Below are 22,506 nucleotides of genomic sequence, written 5' to 3'. Positions count from 1 at the left end.
TCAATCTGTACTGATACCAGCTGATATTGGATATTTCATGTTTTATATAGTTACTCAAAATTTTACCACTCCTATATAATAACTGGACATTTTCTGATGTATTTTCTGCCCTCACTTCTTTCTCCCTTTTACTTTTTTACTCAGCCTTTTCCCTGTTTATCCTTTTTCAATATTTTTCTCCCTTTTAATTCCTTTCTTCCCTCATTTCCTTTTTGATAGGAGCTTTGTAAATAAATAGAAATCATTTATGTTTAACTTTTTGTAAAACTAAAGGATGCAACTGTCTTTTGACTTACAAAAATTACACACACAGTTATGAGGCTGAACTTTTTCTATTTATTAATTGCATTTCTTTGTGAATTAACTATATTTTTAGGTATTAAATATGATGCTGAAAAAGAAGAAAAATCTTTACAAGATATTAAACAGAAAGAGCTATCCCGAATTGAAGAAGCCCTTCAAAAAGCAGCAGAGAAAGGTACAGTAAGTTTATGTTTTAGATAAATTTACATATACCTATATTTTAGATATATTCAGTGCATTGTAAATCTGTAAGTAGGAAGCTTTCATAAACCTACATAAACTGTAGTTTCAAAGAAAGAATTTTAAAATTATACCTCAAAATATTGATAATAAATAATGACTCACATTGAGGAATTATTGCCTTTCTCTGTGATTGTTTATCTCACTGCTAAGGCATTTCTCTTCGATCTCTCAAAATGTATGACAAATCTTGAGGTAGAAATGACAGAAATATTTAGGTATAGTGAGATTTCTTTTCCTAGCTTAAGCTATTGACATCTAATTGAATCAATAAGAAATCTGTCTTTAAAATAGCTTGCTCATTAAAATTCTTCATCAGTGGTTCTAATCCCCTTTGCCTCAAGGGTTTTCTCTTATATAGAATTATTTATTTTTTTACACAAAATTACTAAAATACTTAAAATATAGAGGTGATCTTCTTGAAAGAAAAAAAAAAAGCCTAAAATTTTTTCTGTTTTCATATGCAAGCATATTTTATGTATATATAAATATTTTAAAGATTTTACTATTTATTTCTAGGGGGTAGGGGGAGGGAAGGAGAAAGGGAGGGAGAGAAACAACAGTTGGTTGCCTCTTGCATGTCCCTAACAGGGGACCTGGCCTGCAACGGAGTCATGTGCCCTGACTGGGAATTGAATTGGCAGCCCTTTCATTTGCAAGACAATGCCCACCTCACTGAGCTACACCAGTCAGGGCAGCATATTCTATATTTCTGCTGAGTTCAAGGATCTGTATTTTTATGAAAAGTTTCCTTTCTGTTACTTTTATGTGCCATGTAAAGCAATGTGGGAATGTTTTATATTATGACGATTAAGTGTAATTATTTCTTTATTAACTTTTAGTTAATTAGTATATATGGAAATAGTATTATGAAAATGAGGAGAAAGACTTGAAGAGCATTAGAATTTCATGCTTTTCTTGATACAGTTCAGATTAAATACATTTTCATGACAGACATATATATTCATCAATAGATACTTCATCATATACTTAGATATACTGATATAACATAATTTATAATATATATGTATCATGAAGTTATATTTTCTCCTTTGAGAACCAAACCCCAAAAGTCCTCTTCTTCTGGGGGAGAGGGATGGAAATAAAAGATTGCTTAAAAAATATTTTAGTGTTTCCGGTGACATGTAAGAAAAAGCATGGTATAGTAGTCTCTCTTATTTTAGTATTTGACAGCTTAATTGACAAAATGATACCTGTTACACATTTTGTATTGAGTGTCTATGAGATTTTTATTCCTGGGTCTTCAGTGCTTAGGAAACTTACATGTTTGGGTCTGGTAGAGATGCTACTAAGGATGATTTGATATTACTATAGGAGATGAACATCTGTAGGATTTATGTAAATAGGACTGTGAGGCTTATACAATATATAATAATTACACTGTAGCTTCTTGGATGGTAAAATTTAGGTTTTGTTGGGATAGAACAAAGATTCAGAAAGTGAAACTCAGTTTTAACATTGTATTAGATTTGTCAGAAAAATCTTCTCAGTAGATAAAAGAGATGAATTTAGAATTGGGGCAATACATTGATAGAGATTGTTTTTCCTTCATTGTTAAGAAATACATTAAATTATCTTGACTGCATATAAATATTTTTTCTAGTTTGTATGAATATTGATCATATATTCTTTACATAATATTATTCATGTGAATAATAAAAGACAACCTTGGCCCTTTCCATGTTTTACATTTCACCATTATTAATTGTTATTAATTAATAGTTATTGATTATATTTATTAATTAATCACCATACTTTATTTTTCAGACATTATTTTCCCAATTACTTTTTGATTTTAAAAGCACAGAAGCACCATCACAGATGTATAGAAAGTTAGGTGAGAAGAGGAGGTGATTCAGTTCTAAGCAGCAGATGATAAAATGAAAACAAAGGGCTCATGCTGATCTGCTCTAAAAAAACCTTTTTATTTAATTTGTTTCATTTGGTAAAAGAGAATGCTGCCCACTATCATGTAGGGGAAGAAGAAAATAGAAATATAACTATGAGTTTATTTCTAGAGAATTTGTATAATTGTAAAAATAAACTATTTTTCTCCTATTTCATTGTAGTCAGTTTATTTTTTATGAAAGGCTATTAGTAAGTAAAGAAAAGATTAAATTCCTTGTGAGGCCAAAGGATTCTGAGATACTATAGATTCTTTATTTAAACTGTTAAATTTATCAAAATAACATATATACACGTTTTATAATCAAATAGTTTTGCCAAAAAGACTTCTGATGAAGATGTCAGTCCCTTGTTCCATCCTTCCTATCCTTTAGACACACTCCTTACAGAAGTGGTTCTCAACCTTCCTAATGCCACGACTCTTTAATACTGTTCCTCATGTTGTGGTGACCCCCAACCATAAAATTATTTTCGTTGCTACTTCATAACTGTAATTTTGCTACTGTTATGATTGTAATGTAAATAACTGATACGCAGGATGTATTTTCATTGTTACAAATTGAACATAATTAAAGCATAGTGATTAATCACCAAAACAATATGTAATTATATATGTGTTTTCCGATGGTCTTAGGCGACCCCTGTGAAAGGGTCGTTTGACTCCCAAAGGGGTCGCGACCCACAGGTTGAGAACCGCTGCCTTAGAGGGACTCATCAGTGTAGAAATGTTAACATTCCACTATTATCTAATTTATTACTGTAAGGCATTACCTAGGATTCCCTGTGGTAGTCAAGGACTTTACCTTTCCAACATCTCCTTTCATCATAGATTCCCCTATTTTTTCATTATACAATTATATCATAATTTTTGGCCAATTACTGATAAAAACATATGACTATGACAGTATAATTATTGTTCATTGCATAGGGTCAAATGATGTATTATTTTACTTCCTTTCTTACGCAACCTTTTGATTTTGAGTTTATAAATGCTTCTATTTCTATTTGCTTAGCCTTATGTGTAAATTTTAAGTTTTTTCTTTTCACCTGCTATTTGAAATCCGTTATATGACTATCCTTATTCCCAATTGCCCAGACCCATTTATTGCTTTCCTCTCTTGTTCCCCTTTTTCTCATGGAGATCTTCAGTTGAACTGACTATTTTTTTTAAGTCCTGCTACACATTTGTTATGCTGGGACTGGTCTCCATTTCTCTTCTTTGTTTAATTCGTTATATTCTGGGTCTCTTGCCTTTTGTTCTTTTGTTCCTTTGTTTTTGTGGAAAATATCTAATAGCTTTTAAGAAAGGATGCACTGGATATAATTCTTAAAAATCCTTTCAAAATTTTTATTTTGTATTTGTATTTTACTTCCACACCTGTTTGATTTGGCTGGAGTTAGAATCCTAGTTTTAAAAGTAGAATTTTGAAAGCAATACCTTTTAGCTTAGAGGTACTTTTGAAAGGTCTGATGCAAATTGCTCAACACATTGTTGGAAACATAAAACTTAGAAAATCCCTGGATCCTACTGTCCATGACTTTACATTGTACCTGGGAAAATAAGATGTGCATAATAATAAACAGGAGAAAGTGTTGAGTCCCATCAAAGAAATATAGATAGAATGTTAAGGGAGTTCAGAATGGACATATGTTTAGCCAAAGAGATCAGGACAAACACTGAAGTTATATATTTCAGCTGGGTCTAAAATGAGTGTGCGGAAAGGAGAAGAGAGCATTCTAGGTAGAGGGGACAGTGATAGTGGAAGAGTACAGAGCATGTATGGAAACAGCTAAGAATTTGGGAATTCGATAGAGTGTAGTTAGAGGTAAGTTAGAAAGTTATGCTTAGGTAAATTTTACTATATTTGAATTCCATGATGATGATCATGACAATGATAGCAACTAACATTTATTGAGCATTTACTGTTTGCCAGCTGCTCTTCAAAATGCTTTATAGGAGTTGGTTCTTTTAACAATCATAACTCTATGATATAAAAGCTGGTATTATTCCCATTTAATATTTGAAAAAGCTGAAAGTTAAATAATTTGCCCTGTGTCACAAAACTAGAAAATAATAGGGCTAGAATTAATGGATATTCATCTATCTAGTGGGAGAGTCAGTAATTTTTCTCTTTGCTTTCTTTAAAAATCCAAGGAGTGATATATGTTCAGAGCTGTTTTAGGAAGGTTAAACTTGCTGTGTCTAGCCTGGATTTGGGGAGGTGGGCAATGGAATGGAAGATGGTACTATCTAGTTATCATTAACCAGAGTGGATAGAAAGGATTCAGACAGTATCTCTGAAGGGAACAGATCAGATGAAAGCAAGGTGAATTCATTTCAGCTAACTCCAAAATTAGTACAAGAATGGAAGTTATATTTCATTTTGAAAATGGACAAAATGGTAGTCAAAAAGGGAACCAAAATAGTAGATTTTCTCTGAAAAATTTGTCAAATAATTTTATGAGACATTAGCCATAATTGATATTTGTCTTCCTTGCTTAATTTGAAATTGTAATAATTTTAATTAAGAATTTTTGTTTTAATATTATGAAAATAGCTTTTATATTGAAGTAATAAAAATGGTATCATTGAATGTTACCTTAGAAATAAATGATTTTGGTGTCACTGAATTTTACTTGTTCTGTAACATTTCTATGTCTTTGAATTAAGTTTAGACATATTTTACATGTGAAATTAAAGGTGTCATTTAAATGCTTTGCATTTTGGTTATTGCTGCCATGCGGATGCAGGCGCAAATTCAGGGGAGTTCATATATGGCTTGGAAAACTTTGTTTACAAGGACATCAAGCCTGGTGGGTATGCATGGTTAATTATATTCAGCTATATAAAAATTATATTCTTATCCATGTATGTGCTTTTAATGTAGTCCATTTGATTATGTGCCACCTTTTAGAAAATATGGAAATGTAATTTATGTTTTTCCCCTTTACCGTAATTTCTTTTTCCTGCCTTCTGCAGTCATTTATTCATTCACTATACATTTAGTGCTATATGTTCATTCCATGTTCATGGGGTAAAACAAACACCATTCACTACTCTTGTAAAGCTTACAATTTGATCTATAGATGACTTGCCTTTTAAAAAAATTCTATGACTTTTTTTTATTGAAGTATTGATATAATTGACATACTACATTCTGTAGTAATTTGACATTTGTATATACTGCAAAGTTATCCCCACAGTAAGTCCAGCCACTGTCCATTGCGATATGAAGTTACAAAAATTTTATTTTTCTTGTGAACTTTTAATATTTACTTTGCACCTTTTAAATTTGTTGCATAGCATCATTGATTATAGTCACCATGCTGTACATTATGTCCCCGTGACTTACGTATTTTATATCTGGAAGTTTGTACCTCTTGATTCCCTTCACCCATTTCATCCCCTAGCCTTCCTTCCTGGTGGCAGCCACCACAGTTCTCTGTATCTTTGAGTTTTTTGTTCTTTTATTTTTTTAAGATTTCACATATAAGTGAAAAGCATATTGTATTTTCTTTCTCTGTCTGAATTCTTTCACTTGGCAAAATACCTTCAAGGTCCATCCATGTTGTTGCAAATAGAAGGATTTTGTTCTTTTTTTTTGGCTGAGTAGTATCCCATGTTTATATATACCACATTTTTTCTATCCATTCATCCACTGATGGACATTTAGGTTGTTCCCATACCTTGAGTATTGTGAATAACACTGCAGTGAAACCAGGGTGCACAAATCTCTTCAAATAGTGTTGTTGTTGTTTTTTCCCACTTAAATATCCAGAAGGGGAATTGCTGGGGCTTATGGTAGTTCTAGTTTTACTTTTTCGAGGAACCTTCATACCTTTTCCATAGAGGCTGCACGAGTTTGCATTCCCACCAACTGTGCATGAAGGTTCCCTTTTTCCACACTTCTGCCAACACTTGTTATTTCTTGTTCTTTTGATAATAGTCATTCTGACGTGTGTGAGATGATACCTCATTGTGGTTTGCTTCACATTTTCCTGTTGGTAGGTGATGTTGAACATTTTTGCATATGCGTATTGGCCATCTGTAAGTCTTGTTTGAAAAAGTGTCTCTTCACATCCTCTGCCTGTGTTTTAATTGGATTGTTTATTTTTTGGTTATTGAGCTTCATGATGACTTCTTTCTATATTTTGGATATTAACCCCTTACCAGATATAGGATTTGCAACTACCTTCTCCCATTTAGTAGGCTGCATTTTTATTTTGCTGATGTTTTCCTTTGCTCCGTAGAAGCTTTTACATTTGCTATAGTCCCATTTATTTATTTTTGTTTTTGTTGCCATTGCTTTTGGAGTCAGAATCAAAAAAATTACCGAGAGCAATGCCAAGGAGCTTACCTACCTATATTTTCTTCTAGGAGTTTTATGGATTCTGTCTTACATTTAAGTCATTAATTTTTTTGAGATAATTTTCGTTTATGATGTAAGACAGTAGTCTAGTTTCAGTTTTTCCAGCAATGTTTATTGAAGAGACTATCCTTTTCCCATTGTATATTCTTGCCTTCTTTGTCATAAATTAATTGACAATATATGTATGGGCTTATTTCTGGGCTCTATTCTGTTCCATTGATCTATGTGTCTGTTTTTATGCCAATACCAGTTTTCTTATCATAGCTTTGCAATATAGTTTTAAATCAGGGAGTATGATGCCTTCAGCTTTTTCTTTCTTTCTCAAGATTGCTTTTACTATTTGAGGTCTTTTTTGGTTTCATACAAATTTTAGTATTGTTTATTCTATTTCTGTGAAAATGCCTTTGGAATTTTGATTGGGATTGCATGGAATGTGTAGATTGCTTTGGGTAATATAGACAGTTTTATAATACTAATTTTTCCACTCCATGAGCATGGAATATCTTTCCATTGTTTTTGTCTCCTTCAGTTTCTTCCATCAGTATCTTATAGTTTTCAGTGTACAGGTCTTTCACCTCCTTGGTTAAATTTATTCCTAGGTATTGTATTCTTTTTGATGCAATTGTAAATGATATTTTTTAAAAAAAAATTCTCTTTCTGGTAGTTCATTATTAGTGTATGCAAGCACAAAAGATTTTTGCATATTGATTTTTTTATCTTGCAACTTAACTAAATTTATTCTAACATTTTTTTGGTGGACTCTTTAAAAGTTTGCTTTATATAAAAACATGTCATTGGCAATTAGTGAGTTTGACTTTTTTATTTTCAATGTGGATGCCTTTTCTTTGTCATGCCTGATTGCTCTGGCTAGGACTTCCAATACTATATTGAATAAAAGTGGTGAAAGTGGGTGTCCTTGTCTTGTCCCTGGTCTTAAGGAAAAAGCTTTCAGCTTTTCACCGTTGAGTATGATGTTATCTGTGGGCTTAATGGCCTTTATTATGTTGAGGTATGTTCTGTCTATACCCAGTTTATTGAGAGGTTTTTTGTGAGTCATAAATGGGTGTGGAACTTGTCAAATGCTTTTCTGCATCTATTGAAATGATCATATGATTTTTATCTTTCATTTTGTTAAGACCATTGATTTGCGGATGTTGACCTATACTTGTACGATTATATAATTCCTGCTCAATAATGGTATATTATCCTTTTAATGTTGGATTTGGTTTGTTAATATTTTGTTCAGGATATTTACATATGTTCATCAGGGATATTGGTCTGTAATTTTCTTTTTTAGTGTCTGTCTGGTTTTGTTATCAGGGTAATGTTGGCTTTATAAAATGAGTTTGGGAGCATATTTCCTTTATAATTTTTTTAAAAAAGAGTTTAACAGGATAGGTATTAAATCTGCTTTGAATATTTGATAGAATTCACCATGAACCTATCTGGTCTTGGACTTTAGTTTGTTGGGAGTTTTTTGATTACTGATTCAAGTTTCTTACTAGTAATTTGGTCTATTCAGATTTTCTGTTTCTTTATGATTTAGTTTTGGAAGATGTATGTTTTAGTGTTGGAGGATTGTATATTTTAGCATGGCGATACATACAGCTCATTGTCCAATTTTGTTGGTTATAATTGAACCACCCAGAGAAGGAAAACTCTGACTCCAAAAAACCTCCGCTGCCTTGCGGCATACCTCTTCAGGGGAAAGGCTAAGGGAGTAAACCCCGACAGAAAATCCGGAGCCGGAGTCCCTAAGGCGGTTTGACGTTGTAGTCAACACCGGCAACTCCTGCGGCGCACCTGAAGCCAAGCTGTATTGACTCCGTCTTTCCCTTGGATCCTTCAGCTGCGAAGAGAGGGGGGGTCTGCTGCATGGGCAACAGCAGACCCTCCATATCACCCTGCCCAGGCTCTGTAGCTTCATGCAAGATGTCGATTCAACACGGGAGGAGACAGATACCGTGTCACTCCCGAGTCGGACTGCACAGCCATTCTCGGCGGTGCAGATAGACTCTTAAGAAGCTACACCATCGTCTCTCGAGACAGACGGCTGCCGACGAATTGAACCACCTTTCTGTAGTCTGTCATCTAATCCTACTAGGAGTAACCTGCCTCCAAGATACAAATGAATTTCATCGGTCCATTTAAATATACAACAGAATCATTGGATAGCATTGTTAAAAAAAACAAACATACAAAGGTTGCTATGAAGGAAAACCTAAGTGTTTCACAGTTTCCTGTTTTTTCAAGAAATGTATATTAGCCTGGGTGAAAAACCAGACTTAGAACCAGGTTAGAACTTAATGTGTACTTTATGTTCCTTTCACCTTTTTACTTCCTAAATATATTCCTTCTTTTTTGATGTCATTTTTTTTTTTTTATTCTAGAGCCATGGCTATCAAAAAGTCAAAACTATTTTCATTATAATACTAAGGCATTATTTGATTTTTCACTGTGTTGACTTTGGTGCTGATGGTGCAAAGGGAATATTGAGTAAAATTGCTGGCTGCCTTAGCATGAATCAAGCAAGGCAGAGGCACCAAACAGTACTCGTAGCCATTATATTTCTGACTCCCATGCACTCACAGTAAAAAGAACAAAATAAAACTAAACAATAACAACAAAAATAACCAATTTTACTTACAAATGCCCTTGATGAAGTAGGAAAATTTTAATAAACTTCACCTCTTGGGTCCATGATTCTTTATTTCATGTGACAAAAGAGGAAGTATACATAAAGCACTTATACACACTGAAGTGTACGGTAAGTGTCTCAAGGAAAAACACTTGTATCGTTGTTTGTATTATACCTGAACTAGTTGCTTTTTTCAAGGAAAACCATTTTTAGTTGGAAGAATGACTGACATTGGGTGTTTGGTAAATATAGTACTTCAAAAAAAAAACAAGGAAAACAACTGACAGTGTTTGTTGCCACGATGAGATTTGAGCTTTTGAGCAAAAATTAGAATTATTAGGAAACTCGTACTTGCCACCTTGAGCTTGACAGCTTCCTAGTACTTAAAGATTTTTCTGATGAGATTGTTAGCGATGCTAACATGTGATTTTTTATACTAAATAATGAAATGACTCAACATTTGGATGATCTGCATAGTTAAAGTAATATTTTTATACTACCAATGCATGATAAAAACTTAGGTTGTGTAAAAATCCATTTAAAGTGCAAAGTGATTTTAATTTGGATGAAAATTTATTAATAGACTTTCAGATTCTAAGATGAAACTGACCTTTAAGAAACTACCACTTATTGAGTTTTGAGTTTGGGTGTAATATTTATAATTACATGAAAAGATGTTTCTCCCTTTTACTGTTATATACCTGTGGTTAAATCATATTTTCTTCATATGCTTCAACCTAAACAACATATCTCAACATATCAAAGGCAAAAACATGCAAATCCAGCTGTTTTCTATTAAGCTGGACATTAAAGAGAGTTGTAGGAATCTAAAAGCATGTCATTTTTCTCACTGTAACTTTTTGGAAAATATAGTTATTTTTCATAAATATATTTTACCTATACTATCACATAATTTTTTTTTAAATAAGTTAATAAGTAAACATTTAAAAATTTTCTCAGTTCTAATTTCCAGTATGGAAATAGCAATAGTTGTAATCCACACCAATAAAAAGATGTTTAAGGTTCTCATATTTATGTGTGTTTAAAGGGACCCTGGAAGGACTCATGGACATGGACAGCGGGGAGGGATATGATTGCGGGAGAGGGGGTGGGCTGGGTGGGGGAGAGAAATTGGGGGAAAAGGGGACAACTGTAATTGAAAAACCAAAATAAAAAAAAAAAAAAAAAGAAAAAAAAAAAAAAAAAAAAAAAAAAAAAAAATAAAGGGACCCTGACACCAAAATATTTGAAACCTGCTTTAGAGAGTGATTGAGAATCATAAATTTATTATTCATCAGATTAAATACTCTTTCTCTAAAAAACTATGTAGTACTCAGATTAGATTTTGGAACTATTTGGGGAGGTTTAAACATAGTGAGATCAAAGGCAGAATACAGTGGTAGAACTAATGTGAAATCAGAAGTAGGTCAGGTGAGAAAATGAGTTATGGGGAAAATCTAAACCCAGTCAGCTGAAAGCTGTTCTAGCCAAGTGGCTACTCTGGCTTTCCCTTCTTGTTTCTTTCAAATAGTATTTCTTTGAGAACTCAGTCTTTTTCTGAATGTTTTATGAATGACAAAGATTCAGGGGTCATCACTATAGCAAGAAATACTGGAAATAGCAAAGTCCAGATCCTGTTATATGATATATTTATTAAATATTTTCTTCTTGAATCTCAGGCTTTTAAAAGATGATTTGATACTATCTTCTCAAACTCTTCCAAAAAACTGAAGGAGAGGCAGTACTCACTAACACATTTTATGTGGCTACCATAACCCTGATAACCAAAACCTGGCAAGAATAACACACAGACCAATGTGTCTGCAAAACATAGATGCAGAAATCCTAAACAAAATACTAGCAAATCAAATACAACAGTATGTTAAAAAAATAATACATCACAATCAAATGGGGTTCATTCCTGGGGCACAAGAATGGTTCAACATACACAAATCAATCAATGTAATACACCACATTAACAAAACAAAGGATAAAAATCATGTAATCTTATCAATAGATGTAGAAAAAGCATTTGATAAGATATAATATCCATTTGTGATAAAAACACTCAATAAAATGGGTATGGAAGGAAAGTACTTCAACATAATAAAGGCCATATATGACAAACCATCAGCCAGTATTATACTCAGTGGTGAAAAACTGAAAGCTTTTCCTCTAAAATCAGGAACAAGACAAGGATGCACACTCTCACTGCTCTTATTCAACATAGTCTGGAAGTCCTAGCCAGAGCAAACAGGCAAAAGAAAGAAATAAAAGGCATCTAATTTGGGAAGGAAGGAGTAAAAGTGTCACTTTTTGCAGATAACATGATTCTTTATATAGAAAACCCTAAAGATCCCACCAAAAAACTATGAGAAGCAATAAACAAATACAGTGAAGTTGCAAGATACAAAATCAGTGCACAAAAATTCACTGCTTTTCTTTATACTAACAATGAAACTTCAGAAATAGAAATAAAAAAGAAAAATCCTTTTGCAAAAACAAAATTCTTTTGGTTAAAAGAATAAAATACCTAGGAATAAACAAAGAATGTGAAGAACCTATATACTGAAAACTACAAAGCATTATTAAAAGAGATAGAAAAAGACATGAAATGGAAAGATGTTCCATGTTCATGGATTGGAAGAACTAACATAGTTAAAATGTCCATATTACCAAAAACAATATACAGATTTAATGCTGTACCCATCAAAATCCCAATGTCATTTTTTAAAGAAATAGACCAAAAAAACCCACATCAGATTTGTATGGAACCGTAAAAGATCCTGAAGAGCCAAAGCAACGCTAAGAAAAAGAACAAAGCCAGAGTTATGCTACCTGACTCTAAATTGTACTACAGAGCTATGATAATCAGAATAGCATGGTATTGACAGAAAAACACACAGACCAATGAAACAGAATTGAAAGCCCAGAAATAAAACTGCATGTATATGGGCAAATAATTTTTGACAAAGAAGCCAAAAACACAGTGGAGAAAAGAAAGCCTCTTCAATAAATGGTGCTGGGAAAATTGGAAAGCCACATGCAAAAGAATGATACTAGACTACAGTTTGTCCCCATGTACAAAAATAATTCAAAATGGATCAAAGACCCAAATACAAGATCTAGAACAGTAAATTACACAGAAGAAAACATAGGTACTAAACTTATGAATTTGACCCCAAAGGCAAGGGAAGTAAAGGCAAAAATAAAAGAATTAGACTATATCAAACTAAAAAGCTTCTGCACAGCAAAAGAAACTAACAACAAAACAAAAAGGCAACCAACTGAATGGCGAATGATATTTGCAAACAACTCTGACAAGGGTTAATATCCAAAATATATAAAGAACTCATACTATTCAACATCAAACTATCTAAAAAATAGAAGTTCTGAACAGACAGCTCTTCCAAGAAGATACAGAAACAGTGAGCAATTCTATGAAAACATAGTCAACTTCACTAGCTATTAGGGAAATGCAAATCAAAACTACAATGAGATGCCACCTCACACCTGTTAGAATGACTATTATCAACAAGACAGGTTATGACAAATGTTGGAGCGGTTGTGGAAGAAAAGGAACCATCATTCACTGCTGGTGGGAATGTAAACTGGTACAGCTACTATGGAAAACAGTATGGTCATTCCTCAAAAAATTAACAGTGTTAGCATATGACATAGCAATCCCTCTTCTGAGTATCTACCTGAGAAACTTGAAAACATTTATTTGCAAAGATAGTGCACCCCTATGTTCATTGTAACTTGATTCATGATGGCCAAGACGTGGAGACAACCAAAGTGTCCTTCGATAGAGGACTGGATAAAGATGTTGTGCATATGATACATACTATGGATTATTACTCAGCCATAAGAAAAGATGAAATACTGCCATTTGTGGCTACGTGGATGGACCTTGAGAACATTATGCTAAGTGAAATAAGTCAGTCAGAAAAAGCCAAGAATCATATGATTTCACTCAAGTGGGATGTAAAACTGAAACGCAGACACAGACAACAATATGGTGGTTATCAGAGGGAAGGGGGTGAGGGTAGCAAAGGATATAGGGGGCCAAATATATGATGACAGGAGGCGATTTGACTTTCAGTGGTGGGAACATAATGCAATATACAGATCATGTATCATAGAAATGTACACTTGAAACCTATATGATCCTGTTAACAAATGTCACCCCAATAAATTTACAAAAAGAAACCCTCAGGCTTTTATTCTCGTAATTCAGGATTTGGTTCTTAGTGTTTGTAATGAAAGGACTATTTGCTTTAAAATATTGAAGAAGAACAAATTAAAAATTTCAAGCAAATTTCATGTATATTCTTTTAAATACCTATAACATTAAGTGGGCTTATGTATTTTATTATAATGTTCATATGTACATTTTTTGATTCATTTGAACAGTTATATGCTCTGTGCCCAGATATTAGGATAAATCCTGTCCTCATGAAGCCTGGTGGCAAGACAGTTGTGCAAACATTTAATGAAGTCTGATGCGGGGGTAGCTGGCCTGGAGCTGCTTGGAATAGTGCAAGAGGCTTCACATAGACCTTAGTGCTGGGCCTGGTATTTGGAAGCTTCCTGGGAGTTTGCATAGTGAAGAACTTCAGGGAGGGCAACAGGGAATGAATGACACATGTAGAGGTATTAGGCGTTAGAAAGTTTTATTTTGTCTTGTAAAGTATACATTTTTCTGAATTATCTAGTGCAAGGATGAGTGGCAGGAGATAGAACAGAATAGGGAGATGGAGTCAGGTCATAAAAGGATCTTTTGTCATACAAATACTTTATTTGGAAGGCTGTTTTTGAAAGAATTTTGAACAGCGGATTAGGAAGCTGTTAATAGTGTTTTAGAAGATAACAGTCTTGTAGTAGAATAGAAGGATGTTTAGTGAGGGTAGAGAGGAAACTAGAGGCAGAGGAGACCATACAGAGGCTGCCTCAAAAGTACAGACTAGAGCTGATGTCTTGTTGAATTTGAAGATTTATAATTTGGATAAGATAGGAACTGCCATAAATTGAGGCAGTGCCAAATAAAAGAGGATTATGTTTTAATGAAATTATTAAACCAGTTGCAATGTACTGTTCAATGCACACTTCATGCCCTTTTTGTATTTATATCCTTAAGTTATTCAAGGATTTTTCTTTTGAGGTCTGTCATGCAGAGGAAGTTATCGGCAACCTACTCATTCATCACATTTGTGTTCCTTTGTCCCTACCATATGTTAATTAAAAACTTCATCTGAAAGTTTTATATTCTGTCATTACATTTCCAATATTTTGGTAACATTGAAATTAAAATTAAACTTTGTGTTGTGAAAAGTCATAAATATTATAAAGGGCATTGGGTATGGGTATTTCACCCAATTTTTGTACTTGCCAAGCTCTTTTCTAGATTAAAGAAGGGTGGTTATTCTAGACTAAGGAAGGATTGTGAATTTCTGCTTATACCGAAATAACAGATCTGTTTAGAATAAAATAAGGTAAATTGTACTAGAATTTTATGTCAGGAAGAATTCTCTTGTGTTCTTTTCTGTCCTCTCTAGTCTGCTAACGTGAATTTTATCCTTTTCTCACTAAAATGCTTCCACTGAGAAGGACGTAAGCGTAAAAAGCACAAAAAACATTTTAAGAAACCTTTTAAAGGTCTTGGTCGCTCAAAAGGTAGGTAAAAGTAGTTTTTATGCCATGTGTTACTTATACACATTGCCACTTAATATCTGTCTTCTAAGGTAAAATGAATGTTAGATTACAATGTAACTTCAAAAATAAGTTATAAATTAGAAGTGCACATTCCAATCTAAAATAAAATAAAACAAGGACACTAGAAAAGGCTGTAATTTCCACTGAGTAGTGCCCTTAGCTATCTTTTTGTCATTGATTATGAGGTTGTGATAATTTCAACTCTTATGCTTGTATATTTCTGTTTTTTATAGATAAACCAAAAGAAGCCAGAAAAGATACATTTTTGGAAAAGTTGGCAACTCAAGTAATAAAAAATGTGCAAGTAAAAATCACAGACATTCACATTAAATATGAAGATGATGTAAGTAATTTTAGGTTCCTTAGGTTAGTAACTCGGTTTGTATTTTATATTAATTTTGATATGTCTGCATATGAATTATTTGTGTCCGGTTTTAAATCCAAGATTGATTTTTTTCCTGATGAGTACACTGCCATTTCTCCTTTCCTGTGTTGGGCTTTTATCATGGGACACTTAGGTGTGTAAATATGTAATAAAAAACCACAAAAACTCTCCTTTCTAAAGCTAATATAAGAGATTTCATTTTGTCTGAAGTACTTATTTTGAATTTTGTTTGTCTTGAGACTTATACTACTATAACTTTAAGAACTAATTTTCTTTGTATACTGACAAAAAATTATTCCAAGAGGTGATAAAATATCAGCTATAATGGTAGTTGGTAAAGAGGGAACTAAAACTCAGGTCACTTGCCTTCTAGGCGCATTCTCTTTCTGTTTCATCAAGTTGGATTGAACACCCACATCTGCTCATGTACATGTGCAACAATATATTTAAAGATCTAACTTTACTTATAACCCAAAGTTTAATATTAGTTGATTAAGAAGTGTATTACTGATTTTATTAATTGATTTATTGATTTTTGTTAATTTTAGTTAAAATGTAACAAATATTGCTTTGTTTTAAAGTTTGAAACATATGTAAGAAACTTGAATTTTTTCATTTACCTAAGAAATCAGAAATATGCTATTTTAAAGCTGAGTTTGCATTCTTTTTTGTTTTTAATTTGCTTTAAGTTTGCTTTGGATTAAAATAGTACTGATATATATATAGATTTTATTTCCCTTTTCTGGTAAATTTCTTATGTAACTTAATGTTCAGCAAGACATAGTTGCAGATTTTCTGTAAAAAAAAATTTTCTTTAGTTTTTAAATATATATCATCTCTTAAATTATACTGCCTTTATCTTTCGGTCTTATGTAGTAATTAAACCGAGTTTTGTTAACAAATAAATGTTTAAAAAACCTAACTACTCATTAGTGCTCTTATGTAAAACAAACTTAGGAAAATAAAATCTAGTCAACACATATATGGAAGTGAGAGAATTATTCTTAAAACGAATAGCATATTGATGAATGAGAACCTCAGTTTGAACAAACTAAACATTTGTTACTGAGCAAGTACAATTAGAGAAGTATGTTGTTTCTGTTTCTTTAATGAAAAGACTACAGAGATGCACAGGAGTGGGATAAATAACGTTTATGTTTAAATTAATGCCAGTGACAAAATATATTAAAATATTCTAAAAGGAAAAGAATTTAAAAATGCAAAGGAATTGTTATTGAAGATTTGTCTTTCAATGTGATTACCTTAATTATTGTACCTAAAGGGATAATGAAAAATCTAGTGTAGGAAGTGGGGTTAGGGAAAGTACTGGGTTGGCCAAAAAGTCAGTTTAGTTTTTTTCCATTAAAAGAAAGATACATATTTCATTTTCAGCAATGACTCTTGATTTGGTTATTTTGAGAATGTTGACTATCTCCAGCTATTGGTTTCCAGTGGGTAGAGGCCAGGGGCCTGCTAACCATCTCCTAATGCATATGACAGCCCCACAGCAAAGAATTATCTGGCCAAAATGCCAATAGTACCAAGAAACTTTGCAAACCACTTTTGACACATTTGATCAGTCACAGCACCTTCTCCGTATACTGCACAAATCTTGTTGCACTTCAGTTGTGTTTTTACTGTTCTTGAAATAATAAAGCATGCTGAAAATGTTGCATATTTTCTTCAGTATAAAAATGGCTGCACAGAAAATCACCAATTGTGATGTTATTTTTAAATGCATGCTGCTATGACAGCTGTCACAATAAATTCTAACAAAATTGTTTCAAATGAGGTTAAATACAACTAAGCACTACTAGATCCATCATACGGAAAAAAAACTAAAAGCACTTTTTGGCAAAACCAGTATAATAATTTATCACAAATATGCTCATTGGATGATAGTAGTTTGTGGGTAGTACATTGGCAGCTAAAGAGTTGTGTTTTATTAAAGTTACTTCTAGTTAGCTACATGTTATTTTGAGTTAGTTATCTGTAGGTGTAAAAAGATGAGTGTGGGAATAAGGGAAAATATGTTGCCACAATCATAATGTATCTGATATTAAAAACAAAGCTCAAAAAGCTATTTGTACTTTTTAGCTATATCAGATCATGCATCTTTACTATTTAAAAAGGAAACAGTCTTTCCTGTTGTTTTCCCTCCTCTTTCTAGTTGCCCTAGATTCTGTCACAACGAAAAAACTATGACTTTTGGACATCTTTTAGACGTCTAGAACAGTGACATTGTATATATTCTGTTACAGTTTAAGCACTGTGGGTAGATTTAACTTACGCATTAAAGATGAGAAATAGAACAAAAGTTTAATATTGGCAGATTTGGGATTAAGAAACTAGGGAAATGAAATATTAAGAATCTCAGGCATTTCCTATCAAAAGAAATTTTTGAAGTGTCAAGGAAATTAAAGCTTAAAGAGACAGTTCACATTTCTAAGTGCGAAAATCTTAATTATTTCAAAAATAATTTAGTGGCAGTGTTATTATCTATGATGTTTTGTTTCATTTATTTATGAAAAACATCTTTAATGTTATACATAAAGAGACTTTTTAACTATCTTAATAAGAACCAGTTAAGTTGTAAGTCTTCTCACTTCTAGTAAGAAAATAGTTTCTTCACTGGGAAAGTATATGAGTGTCATGCCTACAAAATATGGATAATTTCAGCCATGCTATCGCCTTCCTCCTCTTTCTTTGTCACAAATCCATTTGGTTTGTGTGACTCATTTGTAACCTGATTTCCTTATGTTGCCTAATGTAGAGTGGAGCATGGGTTCACCTTCACTGTCAGTGTATTTTAATGTCACCTTTTCTTCTTCAATAGGTTACTGACCCAAAGCGGCCTCTTTCATTTGGTGTCACACTGGGAGAACTTAGTCTGTTGGTAATGTTGGACTTATTTTATATATTTGTAGAACCTGTAAAATATTCCTAAGTCATGGGATCAATTGCCTGAAATCAACTCTTGCTACAAATAGCTATTTTATTTTACGTATAATATTTCTAATGCTTTTCTAGAAGTTCAAAATTTTTAGTGATGCTGTTACATTCTCTTAATTATTTTGATTTGTCTTTGAATTTAACAAAATCCAAATATCAATATCAAACATTCTGAAATAATTAAAAGCTGTCTTTTAAACATGTGAGAAAGTGGGGGAAGATACATTCCCATAGAATCATGTTCTTATTCTTGTTTAGGTAAAATGGAATTTCCAAATAACCTGTATGTGTGTATGTGTTTATATGTACATGTGTGTGTATCATCTGAGATGTATATAAGTAATTTATTTTGATTAAATATTTTATTTTTTCCTTTTTTTCCCCCAGCTTTTCTTTATTGATTATATTGTTACAATAGTTCCAATTTTTCCCCTTTACTCCCCTCCACCCAGCATCTCCCTCCCCCAGCAACCCCCCCCCAAGTCCATACCCATGGTTCATAAAAAATAACTCTCCCTCCCTCTCAGATATTAAGACCCTTTGTAATCTTGTAAAGGACAATGGGCGAAGGTCTCAAGCTCCTCTAGCTGCTTCAAGCTGGACATGGTCGTCGTCCTACCTACCCTTGGGTCCAGAAATCCCTAATAATAGTGGGGGTGTGGAAGGGAGGGTGGCCTTCCCACATGGGGAAGGATTGTGCAGACTCCAGGTCAGTTGGCTGTCTCCGGACAACGGCGTGCTTGGTTTAACAGGCTGGCTTCCTTGTTGTGTTCTGGGGGCAACAGATTTGGCAAAAAGGGTTAAAAGAAATCATTCAATCCATAATCACTAGATGACAAAAGGCAGGGATTAATTTTTCAATGTTCTACATTAGGGAAAAAAAAAAAAAAGGGCTTCTTTGGAGGAAGGTGTGCTAGGCACATCTCGTCTGTCCAAAACCCTTTTGCCCATTATATTTAGTTTGGGCTGAGGGAAATAGTTTATGTTTCCCCCATCTCAGACCTCTAGGCCCTTTCTGTCCAAGCCATTAGGATAGAAAAGAGATACCAGTTTTAAAGTGAAGCCCACAAACCACCCCGTTCTTCACCAACCCAGCCATTTAGTTCAGCCAAACCATTGAGTCTCAGGAGGCAGCACTGCAGAGAGGATTAAGTCAGGTTTATGCATACAGACAATCACTCAGGTAATGCAGTCATAGGCTTATGCCCTTTGAAAACAGAAAACACATGTTAATTTATGTAACATAACCAACAAACAAGTCTCTAAATCTGTAAGACTGTCTTATTGGGAAGACATCCAGTTGCAAGGCACTTGACATTCTACTTGCCTGCAACTGGAATCTCTTTGGTGATATCTCAGACATGGTTTAATTTTCAGGTGAAACCATATTTTAAATGAGAAGAAACTTTTAAGACAGTTAGCTGCCCTACTTTACAGTCTACTACTGATCATTGTGATTTTCCTTGAATAGTGATTTTTCTCCCTAAGATTACCCTCCTTGTCTTTAAAGGGACTACATTAAGTCCATTTTTAATTTATCCGTTCATTTGCATAAACATAACAAGAGCAGTAAATGATCACTTATGATCTTTAGTTCTGCTTTGCTGGAACTTACCCAAGGAACATTTAGGGTGACCCTCAGTCTGCTCTTCAGGGCACAGAAGCTGGGCCACATACCTGGCATTCATCCTTGCCTGTACACACCTGTCCTTTCCAAGTCTTTCTGGTTTTCCATTGTGCCTTAAGGTCCCTTCTAGCCATCTTTCAGGAAAACAACCTTCGTTCCTTCCCTGGGGAGATTGCTGTGGACCGCACAACCAACCATGGTAGCAGGCCTTTTATCTCGCGGGCTTTTATTACCTTTGAAAGTCATTCCCAGTTCCTCAGGGCTTTTTGGTAACAACGTGAGCCCAAGTATGTCTCCTTTAGGCTTGACATTCCAGTCAAAGACTTGGTAAAAAAAAAGGAACCTCTATTAACAACTGGTCTTATTAGGTCTATGCAAAGAAACTTAAGTCATTACTTACTTGTTTAGAATGCCAAACTCTGGAGAGATCAAATAGGGAGAAAAATATACAACGTGAAGAAAAATCTTTGACCTAATTGGATTAAATATTTTATATTGCAGTTTGGTTTTTCTCTTAAAGGTCTTTAAGGATAGTGAGTGTATATATCCAGGTTAGCCATTTTTTTCTATTATGGACAACTAAGTGGTAGAAAACATGTTTTAAAGGACAATAAACAGTAAATCATACTGAGTACATGTTTGCCTTATGATTAGTTATGTGGATAGCGCCTTAGTAGAGAAGAAAGAGGAAAAATGAAAAAGAAGTGGACTGCCAGAGAAAGAGAAAAAAGGACGCGTTTACATGGACGCCTTGAGAAGGAAACATGTGCACAGAAAGTAGAGATATACATTGAGTGGAAGACCAAAACAGAAACATTAAAGAGAAAGAACTACAGAAACAGAAAAGGAAGTCAGGAAGCTAATATTTAATATACTGTTTGTCCTCTGCATGTTTCCAAAAGAAGTAATTTTTGATAAAGAATGCCTTTAAAGAGACCAGTGTCTGTGTTCTGAAAGACAGAGACATACTTGTCCCAGAAATTTTAGACTAACAGTAAGCTTCTAGCAGATAAAACAAAAAATATGAAATAGTCAAGTACTTGCTATTGACTAATAATGGACAGGCATACTAGTGTGTAGGAATGGTGCCCAGCTCTTAGTGTGTGCTGTTATTTGATTCTCTGTATTTTTGCTCAGACCCTACACTGTTTTCTTTGTATATATTACACTCTTCCCTTTGTATGCCTGGCAGTTCTATTCAGGTTTTAATACGTGTGTGATAATTAGCTTGTCTTCTCCCTCATGCCTTTATTATTTCCCTCTTAGAATTTATCATTCCTTCTTTTATGCTTCTCATTATATTTTATCAAAGAACCTGTAACATATTGTACTGGTTACCATGTTGAGCTCCTGCTATCTAGCATTTATTCATTCACTGATGCGATATAAAATAAAATACAGTACTGATAAAGCATTTGGCACATTGGCTCAATTGTTTCTTGCTTCAACTACTACATTGACTATTATAATAACAGTAAATTTACCTCTGTTTATAACCATACTGTTTCTTTCTTCTGTCTTTCCATTTATAATTGAACTCTGTGAGGTAATCTCCCCACCTTTGATCTGGATCCTCTCCTTCCGCAGTCCTCAGGAGCCCTCCCCTCTTCCTCCCTTCTTTTTTTCTTTCCATCAGTTTCCTTCAACTCCCTTCCCTCCATCCTCCCTTCCGCTGTCCACCATTCCTTTTTGTGAGTATTTAAATGTATTCAGGTGTCTCCTTTACAACAAAAATTTAAAAGCCTGTTCTAAACCTTCTCCTGCCTTTTCTATCTTTCTCTCTCCGCCTCCTTCTGACTCCTTATCCTTTTGCACTCTGACTCTAATATGCCACTCAAACTGTTCTTAACAAGTTCATCAGCAAAGCCCTGGCTGTTAAATAAGTTTAATTTAGTTTATTTCATGACAGCATTTGGCATTGCTGACCATGCTGATTTCCTGGAAAAATGGTCATGCTATGACTTCTATATTCTCCTGATTTTCTTCCTACTTTGCAATAATTATTTATATTAAAAAAAAAAAGAATGCAGACCTTTTTAAATAGCTTATAGGCAAGCTCTTTTATTATTCATACCGAATTCCTTCCATACTTCAGACACATAGGAGCTCAAAAATAATTTTCTGGGTGAATTAACTCATTTGAATTAGAACCTCCTCAATTCTATTTTCACTGTTGTTCCTTTGATTTTTGTCATAAAGATATGTAAAGAAACAGATTGTTAATAGTAGCCAATTTGAGCTCTTTGTGTTTTCTTCCTAAGTTATTTTGTTATAGGTTACAAATATTAGAGTACTGTTTTGAGATATATATATATATACTTCATTTCACAATTAATTCTTTTTTTTCTTT

General features: G+C 33.6%; 1 protein-coding gene across 4 annotated transcripts in view; it reads left to right on the top strand.

Moving 5' to 3' along the window:
• VPS13C (vacuolar protein sorting 13 homolog C) overlaps nucleotides 1-22,506 on the top strand; it is a 182,807-nt gene that overhangs the window by 20,816 nt on the left and 139,485 nt on the right. For 2 of the 4 annotated variants that reach the window (XM_090270691.1, XM_090270693.1), the window contains exons 5-9: nucleotides 377-478; nucleotides 5,221-5,283; nucleotides 15,088-15,153; nucleotides 15,426-15,535; nucleotides 18,414-18,473. In XM_090270691.1, coding sequence (XP_090126817.1) covers nucleotides 377-478; nucleotides 5,221-5,283; nucleotides 15,088-15,153; nucleotides 15,426-15,535; nucleotides 18,414-18,473 — 401 coding nt within the window. The remainder of the gene's footprint in view (nucleotides 1-376; nucleotides 479-5,220; nucleotides 5,284-15,087; nucleotides 15,154-15,425; nucleotides 15,536-18,413; nucleotides 18,474-22,506) is intronic. The other 2 variants (XM_090270692.1, XM_090270694.1) reach the window with 1 other exon arrangement.

Source organism: Furipterus horrens, unplaced genomic scaffold, assembly GCF_987537825.1.
Source record: "Furipterus horrens unplaced genomic scaffold, mFurHor1.1.pri manual_scaffold_3, whole genome shotgun sequence".
Classification (NCBI taxonomy): domain Eukaryota; kingdom Metazoa; phylum Chordata; class Mammalia; order Chiroptera; family Furipteridae; genus Furipterus; species Furipterus horrens.
The sequence above is the reverse complement of the archived record's forward strand: the minus strand, read 5'-3'. Positions and strand labels throughout refer to the sequence as shown.